Source organism: Mobula birostris, chromosome 31, assembly GCF_030028105.1.
Source record: "Mobula birostris isolate sMobBir1 chromosome 31, sMobBir1.hap1, whole genome shotgun sequence".
In the NCBI taxonomy this organism is placed as follows: domain Eukaryota; kingdom Metazoa; phylum Chordata; class Chondrichthyes; order Myliobatiformes; family Myliobatidae; genus Mobula; species Mobula birostris.
The window spans coordinates 15,047,821-15,064,342 of NC_092400.1; the positions used below are offsets into that span (position 1 = coordinate 15,047,821).

A 16,522-nucleotide genomic window follows, 5' to 3' on the forward strand; every position below is an offset into this window, starting at 1 on the left:
AGAATCCGCTCTAGTTTTAATGGGTTCATGGACTTCAGAAATTTGATGGCGGAGGCAGAGGAGAAGAAGCTATTCCTAAAACATTGTGGATCTTCAGGCTCCTGTACTTCATCCCTGTTGCTAGAAATGAGAAGAGGGTGTGTTCTGGACGGTGAGGGTCCGTGGTGGTAGATGCTGCCTCTCGAGGCACTGCTTCTTGAAGGTGGTCTTGATGGTGAGTTGAGTTCTGCCCATGATAAATCAAGTCCTCTTTGAGGGGCCAGCAGTGGGAAGGATGAGCAACTTCAGGTTCCTGGGTGTCAGCATCTCAACCCAACACATTGATGGACTCGTGACGAAGGCTGTACTTCATGAGGAGTTTGAGAAGATTTGGTATGTCACCAAAGATCTTTGCAAGTGATACAGATGTACAGTGGAGGGGATTCTGATTGATTATGTCATGGCCTAGTACAGAGGCTCTAATATGTAGGATCAAAAGAAGCTTCACAGGTTTGTAGACTCAGGAATTTGTAGATGGTATTTGAGTTGTGCTTAGCCACACAGTCATGTGTATAGAGAGAGCAGAGTAGTGTATCGTGTATCCTTGAGGTGCGCCTGTGTTGAATGTCAGCGAGGAGGAAGTGTTATTTCTGGTCCTTACTGACATTGGTCTCCCAAAAAGGAATTGATTGAGGATCTAGTTGCAAAGAAGGTACCAAGGCCCAAGATTTGAAGCAGAGCTATAATTGGTGAACATATATTTTGCAGTTATCTAGGTTCTCCGGAGCCAAGTGGGGAGGCAGTGAGATTGTGTTGGCTGTGAACCTGCTGTGGCAGTAGGCAGGTTGCAGAGGGGTCCAGGTTCTTGGTCAGGCAGAAGTTAGCTGTAACGTGACCAACCTATTGAAGCACTTCATCAGAGTAGACTTTGGTGCCACTGGGCCGTTTTCCCCAGGGTAAAAATGTGAAACACCAGAGGACGTGGCTTTGAGGTTAAAAGTGGGGAGGTTTACGGAGCATAGGCAGGGTAAGATTTTTTTTACACAGAGTGGTAGACGCTTGGAATCTGTTGCTGGGGTAGCAGAGGGAGCAGGCAGTCTGGAGTTCTGGTTCAAGTTCAGTTTATTGTCATTCACCTGTACACATGTATGTAGCCAAATGAAGCAACATTCCTCCACACTAAGGTGCAAAGCACAATACTGTGACTCACACATAACACACAAAGTAATATTACCACAAATAAATTAACAAGTGATATACCATACAACTTAAAAAAAAAAGTGAACAGTATAACGCTGCTGGCGCTTCATCTGTAATGAAACGTGGCTGCTGACGGGGAGTTCAATATCCTTGTAGCCTGGAGGCAGAAGCTGTTTCCCATCCTAGCAGTTCTGGTCCTAATGCTACGGGAGCAACATTCCTCCATTGCACAACATCATGGACTGATTGGTCTGTTCGCTGCTGTTCTGTATCCACTTGTCACACAAAATGCTGGAGGAACTCAGCAGGTCAGGTAGCATCTCTGGAAATGAATAAACAGTCAATATTTTGGGCCGAGACTTTTCATCAGTTGTCAGTTACTTTTTCAAAGCCATTGGGATAACTGGCAAGGCTGGTGTTTGGAATGAGATTTTCACCCATAGAGTCAGCATGTATTCATTCCAACTCAAACTTTTTCTCCTTTGGCTTCTTGCATTCTTCCAGCAAAGTCCAAGTTTATAGCCTTCAGGATTGAAATGTTGGATTCAACATTTCAGTTCACCTGCCATCCCTGATTTTAATGTGTTGTTGTTTTTTCCCCTGCTCTTCTGTCCACACTTCCTCCAAGCACATCAGCAGCAATGGACAAGTCTTCACCGCTTTCTCTCAGACAGCATCGTTGCCATTTTCTCTTGGCCTCCACCTGCTATAGACCATCCTCCTTCCCCACAAACTAAAATAGCGCTACTTCTAACTTTTCTTAATTTGAGTGAAAAGTTGTCCATCTGAAATGTTAACTCTGTTTCCTGCTACTTTATTACTTCCAGTATCTTTTCCTTTACTAGATTTCTAGTTGGTCTACTTTTTTGTTATTTCTCATATTTAGATTAGATTAGATTAGATTATGAGGACACTCAGTCCTCGTTTATTGTCATTTAGTAATGCATGCATTAAGAAATGATACAATGTTCCTCCAGTACGATATCATAGAAACACAAGACAGCCCAAAACTAAAAGCTGACAAAAAACACATAATTACGACATATAGTTACAGCAGTGCAAAGCAATACCGTAATTTGATAAAGAGCAGACCATGGGCACGGTAAAAAAAAGTCTCAAAGTCCCAATAGCCCCATCATCTCACGCAGACGGTAGAAGGAAGAAAAAGTCGCCCTGCCATGAACCTCCAGCACTGCAAACTTGCTGATGCAGCACCCTGGAAGCACCCGACCACAGCCGACTCTGAGTCCGTTCAAAACTTCGAGCCTCCGACCAGCCCTCCGACACCGAGCAACATCTCTGCCGAGCGCTTCAACCCTGGCCCCGGCTGCCAAGCAACAGGCAAAGCTGAGGATTCGGGGCCTTCCCCTCTGGAGATTCTGGATCGCACTGTAGCAGCGGCAGCGAAACGAGCATTTCAGAAGTTTCACCAGATGTTCCTCCGTGTTTCTCACGTCCATCTCCATCAAATCAGGATTGTGCACGGCATCCTACTTAACAAATAACAGATATTCATTCTGGAGTGGCCGCTGCGAGCTGTGTCGCACCGCCATCTTCTCTTTTTTTGAATGTTTGTGTGAGAGAGCTGAAGCATTAAAGATATCTCCTATTTGCAGGATCTCTGAACAACAGCTTGAGTGCATTTTCAGAAGAGAATGACTCTAGAGTGATTTACATGCATAGATTAAATGTTAGTTTTGAAAAGCGGCAGTTTCAGTCATAGCTGAAGTCTTTCTTGCTGCTGGAGTCTATGACAATTTCAACTACAACTCTTCATATCTTACATTTAAACTGTGGATGTAGCTCACTGTACTTACATATTATTCTGTAATAAAGGGAATAGTTGGACTTAAACTGAAACAACATTTTGAATCTCTAAAACTACTGCCAACTGTAAGAAATTACCTTTGACGACTTTTTAATGGAGATGCCTTCAGAGTAAGTTGATTGGTTGGTACTGCAATTACTGAAGAAACAATTTTAATCAAATGTGTTTAAGTTTCATATACTACTTTAAAAAAAAGATTCAATTAAAGTGAGTGGTGTCTACTTTTTTGGCTGCTGCACTGTGTAAATACTGAAGTAATTTCATTTTATCTTCGTGACATGTCATTGGGTAAAAATGATTCATTTACATTATGAGACACATATTGGAATGCCAAACATCAAGTAAAACTAGATTTTATTCATATAATTGGCATGAAAGTTTGTTGGATTTAAAAAAAAATATTACTTTATTCGCTAAATAATATAGATGAGGTAATGTGACTTGGTTATGTCTATTTCTGTTGTTAAAACAAATAAGTTTTATTACAAGGGAATATTACCAGTTGGAGTTGATTTGAAGTTGCTTGCGTTATTATTTTTTAATGCGATGGGTTGACTTCTATGATCTACATTACTGAACTAGAATCATTATGCATTTTAAGGCTTTTTGATCAAAAGGTGATTGGCTTTTATGGGACCAAAGTCTAAAGATGGTCTTCAAGAGACTTGGACTAAATATGCCATGCATACAGTACATAAATTAAAGATGTTCTTGATGGATTTAAAATATTCTTGCAAAGTTTACTAGCCTTTTGCTTAAAAAAACACAATTTGGGAAACCATCTGGACAAGAATTACTTACTTATTTTTTATTTATTGCAATACAGCATAGAATAGGCCCTTCTGGTCCTTCGAGCCATGCCGTCCAGCAATCCCCCCGATTTAATCCTAGCCTAATCACAGGACAGTTTACAGTGGCCAATTAACCTAATGACTGGTATGTCTTTGGATTGTGTGAGCGCCCAGGGAATTCCATACTGTCATGGGGAAGAAGGTGCCAAATCCTTACCGGCAGTGGCAGGAATCGAACCAGAATCGCCTGTGGTGTGAAGTATTGTGCGAACCCCTACCCTACCCATGACACCCCATGAGGGGACTCATCCCAAAATGTCGACTGTCCACCTCCCTCCTCAACCTGACCCGCTGCTGAGTTCCTCCAGCATCTTGGCTTTTGCTCCGTATTTCCAGTCCCGTGACATTGAAGATCTTGCATTACAGATTGACAGTCACGTATCATCCTCGAGGGGGGGAAGAAAAGGTTACCTTAAATCTTTCCATCTCCCCTACGGAGAGTACTTCTTAAAAGCACTTCAATTTTTCACCAACTGAAGTCTAGGATGGGAATTCCCAACTTACCATTAACCAAGGAGTCCATGGGCCCCAGATTGGAAACCTCTGGTCCAGAATAACCGCACGTTTTTAATAGGGGTAGCGCAGTAGTCCAGATAGTGGAGCTGCTTTGTCATAGCTTCAGTAACCCCGTGTCCAGTCCTGATCTCCAGCGGTGTCTGTGTAGAGATTGCATCTTCATCTTGTGCCCATTTGGGGTTTTCTGCTAGGAGCTTCACCTTCTTCCCACGTCCCAGGTACATGTGTGTTGGTAGATTGTAGTTTATGGGTGAGTGGTAGAATCTGGGGGGAGAGATGATGAAAGCGAGGGGGGAATAAAACAGGATTAGTGTAAACGGGTGCTTGATGGGCAGGCTGTACCCGAGGATCCTGTTTCTGCACTCTGTGGCGCTGTACAAATCAAGCCATTGGTTGATCGAAAATAAACTAGAACAATCACGTTCCTATAGTTAACAAAGCCCCACTTGCGTTTGGGATGCTGTGGTAGCATAGTGGTTAGCATGAAGTCTTGGTTGGTCATGGATATCGCATCCTAGTTGTCTAGATACGCAAGCCAGGGCAGTACAATATAGAGAGCAAGCTGCTGTTGATGTGGCACGCTCCCCTTCTCCACACATCCAACGAACCCAAAGGAATGGCAGAGCCCTATACAGTTCCGCACCAGCAGCGACACAGGAGTTGCCAGTCAGCGTTGAACTCCACATAGGACTTGCCTTGGGGGCTCCAGCTCCAGATTTTTCCTTCCAGGTTCACTCCCGAAGCTTTCCCCGTGAGTGGGTGTAGCTGCAAGGGAGCGGAGGTTTGAGATCAGAGTTTTCCTTCTCCTGGATGAGCTGCCAATCACGGCCAATGAGTCCCATCTGCCTGAAGTGACTGGTTTTAAGGTGCCAGTAGCCACCTCTTCCCCTTCTCCTGTCAGTAGATGCGGTTCCGTCGGGCCTAGTAGCTAAGCCACAGATGAAGACCAGGAGGTGGACTTGATTGTCAGAGGCTCTTTGATGCGGCTGCCGTTGGGAGCATTTGATAGGTAGTGGGAGCTTGTCCCCGTTACCACCCCTGGCTAGAACAATCTTAAGGAACCTGGTTAGCACAGCTTTTTACAGTACTAGCGACTTGGGTTCAATTCCCGCCACTGCCCGTAAGGAGTTTGTATGTCCTCCCCATGACCGTGTGGGTTTCCTCCAGGTGCTCCAGTCCTCCCACAGTCCAGAGGGCTACCGGTTGATAGGTTAATTGGTCGATTGAGTTGGGGGATTGCTGGGCGGCATGGCTCATAGGGCCAGAAGGGCCTATTTCGTCTGCGGCCAAGAGCTGGATCGTGCTTGGTGTGACGTGCCTCCTGTGCTTGTCCCTTTGCTGCTCTGTTGCAGCCACTGTAATATTGGACGCCTCACCGCCATGGTTGTCCAGCAAGTGGTGATCCTGAATGGGCATTGTCAGCTCACCTTCGCCCCTGGTCCCCTCTCTGAACACAGAGCACGGAATTCGGAATGGGCTGACTTGCTTATCACAAGTAGCGTGCGATGTTCTGTGGAAGCTTTGGTGAAGGGTCTTGAAGATTAATGCCCTTTCAGTCGTAGTGTTCTGAGAGATCAAGGTGACTTTCTGATTTACTCCTGTAGGTTTGCCTGACTTGGAGAAGGTGGTTCTGATACCATATGTAAAACCGAAGCAGGTCGTGGACTTGTCTAGGATACCAAACAGGTAAAAACTCTTGAGTGATTGTTCTTGCCGCAATGTCCACTGTTACCTCTGTGCGTGTGTGTGTGTGTGTAATATCACTCCCATTGTCGCTAGCATCTCTGGATTTTCTGGAATATGTCAAATACCACCACCCCCACCCCCGGTATTCTTTACTGTTTAAAGTTAACTTTGAGCAGTTGAAAGCTTGACTGCGAGATGAAGGAAAAGTTTGAACATGGAAACGAGAGAGAGGGTAGTGGTTATCAGGTGTAGAGAGCACGAGCAAAATTACAGAAAGGTCTTGTTGCCATTGGTGAGATTGAAGGCCAAAGTTGTAATTCACTTGCCATTTGTCAGATATATTGCTTAAATTAAATGTACTTTGAAGGGTAAATCTTTAAATAAAATTAGATTAAAAATCTGCAAATACAGGTGGTGGTGGGGGCGGGGGTGGAGGTTCTTGGCCATCGAAGGGATAGCCTGGTTCATTTGGGCAAACTAATGCACAATAATCTTGGACCTATCCGAATTTTTTCTTCCAAAGCAAGTGTTGATTCTGGACAGTAAGATATTGTTATCTCGTGTGTCAAAAATCTAACATCACAAACTGCAGATAAGATAAAACTCAGACTTATCAAAAGGTCTTAGTGAATGCTCTTTGGTTCTATTCTGTGCAGAACTACTAACTGCAGAAAAATGCTTGCTGCTTGAACCTTGCACATTTCCCTTTTTAAAGGTGCTCTTTCGCATATCGAAGTAAAGCAGAAAGTGCCAGGAACGCACAGTAGGTCAGACAGTATCTGTGGAAAGGGAAACAGTTAATATTTCAGACAAGGACCCATCATCAAAACAGGGGGAGAAAGAAAACAAGTTTGTTTTAGTTGCCAAGAGATAGGGGAGCGATGGATACCTAAGTCATGGAGGACATTTAGTTGATATGTTATTAAGTCAATTAGAGCAAGAAAAACGTAACTAAAGTAGAGAGGTGAGATCAGTTGAAGAGCGAGAATGATGAAAAAGAATGTGTGAAATTCAATCTGTAGGACATGCCGAACATTTTGGATTAGGTTCATAATAAATGTAATATCACAAATGGACTGACTTTTATTAACTAGAAAAATTTTTCTGAATGTGTCTTTAAGGAAAAATTTTTCTGAATGTGTCTTTAAGGAAATTAACGAACAAAATCAGCTAGTAATTGTATAGTGCCTTCACTGACTTTGGGAAGTGTCAAATCCTTCACAGCTGTTTAAGTGTGTGATCGCCGATAAAATGGGAAAAAAATACAGCTGCGAATTTGAAACTACGGTGAGATCAATATGCAATTAATGGTGTTGGTTCAGTGACAAACAGTGGCCTTAACAACAGTGTCTTTGTTTGAGTAGTATTTTATGATCTTTTGTCTCCCTCGAAGGACATGCAAGAGGTTGGAAGGGAGGTCTGTCAGCATTGCCCTAGAGCATTGGTCTAAATCAGTAGTTTCCAACTTTTTTTTGGGTTACCACCCCCTGGGTCACAGGTCATAGCCCCAGTGCTCCCCCACCCTTTTCAGCCATTACATAAAAACTACAAAGAATTTTGATTTATGATGCACAGTGAAGAAAATAGGAACTGCAAATTCAAAATAGTGGCAAATAATTACAAAGATTATTCATTTAGCAGCTACAAATAAATTATTTCTTTATTTAATTACTGTAAAAACAGTCTTCAACAATTTCAGAGGGTACACTAGTAGTCCAGCTGTTCACTACTTCATTGCTTTTTCACCTTTCAGTGAGATGGTTGGACTTGGTGCAGTGATATCAGCTTCTCAGCGTCAGGGTGGAATGTCGCTCCAAAGGAGTCTCAGATCCCCACATTCAGCTGCAGTCTGTTTTATTGCATTGAAAGAAGTTGGGGGACTGCACAGAAACCACACTCCAGTAAATATGATTAGAAAGGCAATAATGAACATCTTGACCTTTTTCCACAGTGCAGGATAGCGTTTAGAAGTCTCTTTTTCCAACCAAAAGTCTTGATATGATTTCTACAGCTCAAAGTCATTGTGTAGTGAAATCAGTTCTTCCTCCATCCTTTCAGTTAATTCCTCATTACAAGTGCTCAGGAATTACCCAATCTGGAATTTGGATTGAAAGAAGGTAGTGAAATTCCTCTGACATGTCTTTATGCAGCTCATCTTGGTGGGCACAGTATACCCGAAGATCATCATCTAGTATTCGTTCTTTCTCTTCCAACTCAGTGAGGCTTGGAAACTGGAAAAGGTTGGGATAGCCAATGTTGCACTAATATAGAGTTAACTTGGACAGAAATATGGAGACGACTGAGACTTTGATAAGATTCACATAACTTCCTTGCAATTGAAGATTGATTTAATTAAACTTTGTGAATAATTCTGACAAATGGGCAGTGTTAGGCTTGATATTCTTGAGTTGATTATTGAATAAAGCATTTGAGTTCAAAGAACCTTATCATAGTTTCAAAAAGTACATAGAAGTATTTTAAACAGTTTCCTTTTGCAACAGCAGCTGTTTTTCATTCTCTATGAAATAGTCAAGAATTAAGAGCATGGGACTGGATTTTATTTACTGCTGTGAGAACAGTATTTTATGATTTGTGCAGCCCATCACAGGTGTTTTTACAACAAACTGTTGTCTGTGAATTACACAGTGAATAGTAAATATGTTGGGTACAGCTTTTTACGAGAAAGTAATAACTCCAAGGTGACGTCCTGTCATAGATGGTGTCCCATCTGTTGCAGAAGCAAGAGTTGGAGAGTGGAGTAAGCGAAAAGATTACTCAACAACCCGAAATCTATCTGATATTTATTTATTAAGATGCAACACGGATAGGTTCTTCGAGCTGCACCGCCTGCAACCCCCAATTTAACCCTAGCCAAATCACAGGACAGTTTACAGTGACCAATTAACCTGCTACTCTGTACGTCTTTGCACTGTGGGAGGAAACCAGAGCCCCCGGAGAAGACCCATGCGCTTGACAGGGAGGACATGCAGACTCCTTATAGATGATGTTCAATTAAACTCTGAAGTCCGACCTCCGCCTTGAGCTGTAATAACGTCGCTTTAGCTGTTAAGCTACCATAGCGCCGATTTATCGACTCTCCCTTCGTATGTTTCTATTCCCTTCACAAAGAACAACTCGTGAACGATGCTTTCATCTTTTATGAAGCAAACATAATCAAGAAGCAAAGATTCACTGCCAAGAAAATTTGAAGTCTCCAACTGCAGAGCAAATTCTGTTGTCCTGAGTATGTTGCCGAACGTATCTTCCACATTCTCAGATGTTCCTTCTATTCGTCTTTGAACAGAGTTGTCACTGAATGGAATCGCTTTAATTAGTTGGTCTGGTGACTTATGCAAAACCGCACTCAGAACCTCCCTTACTGCTGGCAAAACCAGTTTTTCTCCAATTGTATTAGGCTTTCCAGATTCAGCAATGAGCAATGAGATCTTGTATGAAGCACACAAACCATCACTGTTTTGGTGTAAAGTGATGGCAAACGTGTTTTTAAGTGTTTTCCGTTTCTGTAAGTTTTCATGAGGCGACTGAACATACAGCAAGTTCTTGTTTGCTTTATCAGAGTGTATTCTCTTTAAATGTTCAAGGAGCCTGGACATTAATGGCCTCATTTTAAAAAAAAACATTCTCACAGCAGACACAATGGCTGCTATTAGTTGCTTGGTGCTGGTATAAATTAACGTTTCAGATGCTCCACACTATACTGTCTACACCTTTTTTGTTTGGTCTGCTTCTGCCTTTTTCGGTATGGCTTAACGACACATTCAATCAGCTGTTCCTTAAGTCCGACCTCAAGTGCTGCGATCAATAAAGGAGAAGGTTATGATGTCATCGTAGCTCGGGCAAAACCTGTCTCTCTGCCTGAAGGTACGTAATGTGGGGCGGAGATATCTGAGTTGGGCTGTGGGCAAGGGAAATGCGGTCAAGACCATTCAAAATGGCAGAGTCTGAGCTTTACCACATAGATCACTATACACTAATTCATAGGAAATGCATCACTGCGTGATTAGAGTACGTGAATCATATGACCTAACACTGTACTGCTCTAGTAGGCAGCGATAATGGGCGGGCCAGGTCTGGCAATAAACATGACCACTTCAGTCCAGATTTTCTGAAGATACAAAAGTATCACATTTCTTTTCAACAACTATAATGTACTTTGGAGTTTTGCAAGCGATGAGCTGATTACATGATTATTATAATCAGTTATGAGGCACTAAAGATCAAATTAATAAGTAATTAATTTCTTGAATTAAGCCTGTAATCTGTCAGATGCACCCCTTGCTACCAAGTGCCCCACTCCACTGTCCTCTTTATCGTGTCCCCCCGCTTTAAAACTCCCACTCGTCCCCGACTAGGGGTTGATATTTTGGGAATCATCGGTCTGAAATTTGTCCTGAGGTATTCAAGTAGGGACTGACCCCATATCATCCAGCGTTTCTGGACAAATGCGTCCATTCCCTCTGTAGACACGGGAGATTGCAGATGCTGGAAATTTTAAGCAGCACAGACAAAATGCTGGAGGAACTCAGCAGATCAGGCAGCATCTAGGAAGGGAAATCAACAGGCGACACTTCAGACCCTTAACCTAATCACCTCCCTATGGTGCCCCTCCTCCTTCCCTTTCTCCCACGGTCCACTCTCCTATCAGATCCCTCTCCTTCAGCCCTTTACCTTTCCCACCTATCAGCCCCCAGCTTCTCCGTCATCCCCCTTTGCGCCGAAGCTGGCTTCACCTATCACCTATGCTTTCTTCCACTTTCCCCCTTCATTTCCAGCCAAATGAAGGGTCTCAGCCTGAAACTTCAACTGTTTATTCCTCTCTGCAGAGGCTGCCTGATCTGCTGAGTTCCTCCACCATTTTGTGGGCGTGACTCTGGATTTTCAGCATTGCAGTGTCTCTTGTGTTTATGATGCGTTGCTTGTTCATTATATTGAAAGTGGCATTCCCAGTTACAATCACAGAAAGAGACCAAATGTTCAGATTTTTTTAAGTGTGACTTTACCTATTGTGAAACAAAATGGAAAGAACGTACTTTTTTTTTTCCAAAACTCCTCGTTCTGTCCACTCAGCAATTTTGTTGATATTATTTGAAAGTTTATAAAAGAAAACAGCATATACAATGAAAGAGGTTGTATTTGTTATTACTTGATGTGATAAAATCCTTCTCAGCACTCTTTACTCTTTACAGATTCATTCGATTTTATTACCCAGGAATTCTGATGGTTTTTCCTTAAACTTGAGTGTTCAGTGTTGAGATTTAATTTCACTGTGATAAATAGTTCCCCACATTATTCACCAAATCCAAATGGCTTGAAACTGATGTGGACATGCTGCAACTATTTTTCACTGACAGTTCAAAGGAAGGATTGAGATTCTGAACTCTCCCTTTATTAAAAACAAATCTATGATTTGCTTTTTTGAAAGTAAGGATGGTTGTTTCCAGTGTTCATTCAAGTGTAATGACGTTATTTTGGGTCATCTTTCCACTGGGTTGCCTTTCAATATACTTGCTTTCTGACCCGGGATCTGCAGGTCAGAGAAACTCCCTGGGATATCTTGGGAGAAGTTAGGAGTGCAGCCTCCTCTGCTGATGTACTAATTCTGTTCGGTCCGGGGCATGTTTACTGGTGCACCTTCCAATACAAGTGGGTGCTACCGCTCAGGGAACGTGCCCAGCCTTTCCCCCCTAGTAACGCGCCCAGCCTTTCCCCCCTAGTAACGCACACAAAGCGCTAGAGGAACTCGGCAGGTCAAACGGCATCCATAGAAATGAGTAAACAGTCGACATTTAGAGCCTAGACCCTACTTCAGAACTGGAGAGGAAGAGGGAAGACGGCAGAATAAAAAGGTGGAGGAGAGGGGAAAGAAGATAGTTAAAAGGTGATGGGTGAAGCCAGGTGGGGAGGAAGGAATCTGATAGGAGAGGAGGGTGGATCATAGGAGAAAGGGAAGGAGGAGGGGACCCAAGGGGAGGTGACGGGTAGGTAGAAGAGTGGGGAATAGAAGAGGGGAGGGGTAGATTTTTTTTTACCAGAAGGAGATATCAACGTTCATGCCATCAGGTTGGAGGCTACCCAGATGGAATATAAGGTATCGCTTCTCCACCCTGAGGGTGGCCTCATCTTGGCACAAGAGGCGGCCGTGGGCCGACATGCTGGAATGGGAATGGGAATTAAAATGTTTGTGATTTCACAAAGGCGGTTTGTAGGAAAAGAGCCAAATCTCCAGGAGTAAGTTATTTATTATAATAGCAACAGTATTGTTCGCATGAACTTGCTTGGCAGAGCCAATGAAGGAATGGTTTCCTTTGGGAATTTTGAGTACACTAACTGCCTTGGCTTTCTCACTTTCTATGTGTTTTTACAGCGTGTTTCTCGATGAGTTTCTTGCCACAGGGAAGGAGGGAGACCACGGACCGCAGCTTGAGTTTGAGCAGTTGCCGTTCAATCACCCGCTATTTATTATGTATTCCTCCGGCACAACAGGAGCACCAAAATGCATGGTTCATTCAGCTGGGGTAGGTCATTACTGCCATAAACATTGATCTTACTTATCTCTGGTTAGTTGAACAGACTTCCACCTTTCATGTTGCCTTCAAGTTGCGCTGCCCAGTGACCCCCAATTTAGTCCTAGCCTAATCACAGTTTACAATGACCAATTACCCTGCTAACCGGTATGTCTTTGGACTGTGGGAGGAAACCCACGCGGTCACAGGGGGCATGTACAAACAGGCAGCGGCTGAAATTGAACCATTACTGTAAAGCGTTGTGCTAACAGCCACCATGCTGCCCTAATGCAAATATCAAATCAGCCAATCATGTGGCAGCAGACGTGGTCCAGAGGTTCAGTTGTTGTTCAGACCAAACGTCAGAATGCGGAAGAAATGAGGTCTGAGGGACTTGGACTGTGGAGTGATTGTTGGTTTGTGTATCTCAGAAACTGCTGATCTCCTGGGATTTTCACACACAGCAGTCTCTAGAGTTTACAGAAAATGGTGCGAAAAGCAAAATAAACTTCCAGTGAGCGACAGTCCTGTGGGCGGAAACGCCTTGTTAATGAGAGAGGTCAGAGGAGAATGGCCCGAGTGGCTCAGGCTGAGGAGAAGGCAACATTAACTCAAGTAACTGCATGTTACGACAGTGGTGTGCAGAAGAACATCTCTGAAGGCATAACAAGTTGAAACTTGAATTGCATATAAGATGTACTTAACACTAAACATATATTGCTCCTGACCTTCCTTACTCTCCTCACTGAGTTACCTTTATTGCCTGCTTAACGAATGTTCTCACACGTCACCTAGCTGCTAAACATCACAGCTGCTCTCAACTTGAGACCACCTGTAAGACATGCCATGGGACACCATTTTTTGATTTTAAAAAAATTATTCGCTTTTCTCACCTTCTAAAAACCAATGTAAGTATTAAAACATTAGCCTGCTCCACGTGCTCTGTTGATGGAGCTCGTCATAAGCATGCCCGCACATAATCAGGTATAAAGGGAAAATTAAGGGAAATTTAAGGGAAATTTAGGGAAAATTAAAATCTTAAATTTAATGAAATTGCCCTTTCAATTAGTGTTTCAGTTCGAATTTAATCTTGAAAGCCTTGTATTTTGCAAAATCTTTAATGCTTTCATTTGGAATCCAGAATATTAGATAGGCACAGTATTGCTACTAAATGAAATCAGCTTGATAAGTTGTATTCTCTTCATTTGTCACGGTTAGTTCAGTCAAGTCAACAATATTTAAAAAGGGTTTCTGCACATTACACACAATATTTAGAAGAGCTGTTCAATTCAGTTGATTAATCTCTGGAAAAAGAACAGCAATATTTACTGTTAAATGTAATTTTATAAACATTTAATATTGCAATTTAAAAGAAATTATAATAAAATACCATTATGATTTTGGTCTGAGATGCCATAGTACACACCTGATTATGAGTTAGTTTAGAAAGTTAGTTTTGATCTGAAAAAGTTGAAATTATAATTTATTTGTAATTTCATGACCCTTGAACAGTCAGACTTGAGGTCCACCGGTCCTCCGGGTTCAGGGGTTGAGCTCAGGGCTAACAACCCTGACTGGTCAAGCAAAACTGTTACTGAAGCAGCAATGAAGAATCCTTGTCCAAACGTGTGTGTGACGGTGTTCCCCGAGTCTCCACCTGGGACTCGCGTGACTGACGGTTGTGAAAACTGAGAGGAAGCGACTGACACAATAAAGGAAGCCGTGAACGCCGCCAGTGATGGTGGACCTTCATTGCTGCTCTAAACACCAGCGGTGTAACGGGCGAAAGAAGAAAGACCCTCGAGCAGGACAGATTTTTACCAAAGTCATCGCCTTTCAGTAATGTAACAAAAAGAGTTAAGACGAAGGTAGATAATTAGCTTGAAACTATTGAGCTGAACGTTAGAAACAAATGTTACTTGCAACATGGAACAGCAAGATAATTACGTGTATTTGCCTAACATCAGTATGTAAGGGTTACTAGGAGAATGGGGTTGGGAAAAACAAATCAGCCATGACTGAACACAGATCAGACTCGATGGGCTGAATGGCTGAATTCCTCTATCTTACCGTTTTATGATCTTATGTAGACAAAGGCAAGTGTTAATGCTTTATTGACAGAAGTTTTGTTAACTAGAAACAAAAGGGGTATTGTGCATGGAATGTTAATATAAGTTGCATTGTGTGTTCGGTCTGAAACACAGAAATTCAATCCTTTCTTTCTTGAAGAAATATTTTTCTTCAAAATTTGTTCAAAATTTCTGTTTGACTTGAGAAATTCTAAATTGGGGCAAATTGATTCACTTGGGTCTGAAGATTCACATGATTATGATGGATTCCATGCTTAGTTTTAGAAACCATTTGGGTGTGATCCCTCCTTTGGTTTGTGCTGGGGGTTTCTGGTGGGTGGAGGCTGTATCAGCATTTACCCTCTTCTATGATGAACCGTCCAGAATTCAAACCGGTAATTCGAAGGAACTGTGCAATGTAATGAATTTTTATCTTTAACTTTTTGAGATTACTTTTTGATCTTTAACTTTGAGCCGTGCTGCCCAGCAATCCCCCAGTTTAATCCTGACCTAAACACAGGACAATTTACAATGCCCAAATAACCTACTTACCGGTAGGTCCTTGGACTGTGGGAGGAAACAGGAGCACGTGGAGGAAACACGAGCAGTCACGGGGAGAATGTACAGCCTCCTTACGGGTAGCAGCTGAGGTTGAACCCAGATTGCTGATGCTGTGAAGCATTTGTTCTAACCACTGCACTACAGTGCTGCTGTGTACAGTAATGTGTGGCTCACTCCACCCCAGGTTTGGAAGAGGTAATTTTCATTAGCAACCGATTTCCAGATTGCTTTCTTGGAGGTGTTCCTCAGGTGTTGCATGACTGACTTGGGCTACTGCTTGGCCCTGAGGTAGCCACTGCTAACTCTTTCACAGTTTGTGGCTGCCTTCCTTACAGAGCCTTACCAGACCTGGGGGATCTCAGCTGGTAACTGCCAAGCATAACACGCTGATTTATCATTAATGGTGGAAGCAAACAGCCCAGGGGATTTTATAGGCCACTAAATCTGCAAAGCAATGCATTTGTGTTACATGACGTTGCTTGGAATATTTTAAAAGTTAATTTTGAACAAAACAGTGGACTCAGAATTATTGGTGTATAGTATTCAGACGTGACTTGCATGGTGATGCATGGCTGGAATCTATCATAGTGATAAATCGGAATCAGGTGTGATATCACCGGCGTATGTTGTAAAATTTGTTTACTTTACGGCAGCAGAACATGATAAATAAATATAAAGAAAAAAACTGAACTACAGTTATTACATCTATTAAATAGTTAAGTTAAAATAAGCAATGCAAAGTAACAGAAATAAAAAAAGTAGTGAGGTAGTGTTCATGGGTTCAGTGTCTATTTAGAAATTGGATGGTAGAGGGGAAGAAGCTGTTCCTGAGTTGCTGAGTGTGAGCCTTCAGGCTTCTGTATCTCCTTCCTGATGGTAGCAATGAGACCAAGACATGACCTGGGTGATGAGGGTCATTAATGATGGACGCCGCCTTGCAAAGGCACTGCTCCTTGAAGATATCTTTGATATTCCAGAGGCTAGTACTCATGATGGAGCTGACGAATTTTACAGATTTCTGCAACTTTGATCTGATACGGTAGCCCCCTCGCCCCAGCCCCATACCAGATGATTGGTGATCTGTCTAAATAGCTGCTCTTTTCCACTGGTTCCATTGAACAAAATGTTTCCAGTTGGTATGCGAGGGCAAAGAGCATCTGATCCTGTAGTTACTGCAATTTGTAGTTTTCTTCGCTGAGGTGTTCTAATAACTAATCTTTGATAATTAACCTGGGAGACAGCTTGATAAAAGTAACCCTTTTCCATTGCCGTCATTTACTGGCTAAAATGAGATTCTGTGTCAGTGAT

General features: G+C 42.6%; 1 protein-coding gene across 1 annotated transcript in view; it reads left to right on the forward strand.

Moving 5' to 3' along the window:
- aacs (acetoacetyl-CoA synthetase) overlaps positions 1–16,522 on the forward strand; it is a 145,569-nt gene that overhangs the window by 66,648 nt on the left and 62,399 nt on the right. Inside the window, exons 7-8 of the mRNA XM_072247997.1 lie at positions 5,979–6,060; positions 12,446–12,596. Coding sequence (XP_072104098.1) covers positions 5,979–6,060; positions 12,446–12,596 — 233 coding nt within the window. The remainder of the gene's footprint in view (positions 1–5,978; positions 6,061–12,445; positions 12,597–16,522) is intronic.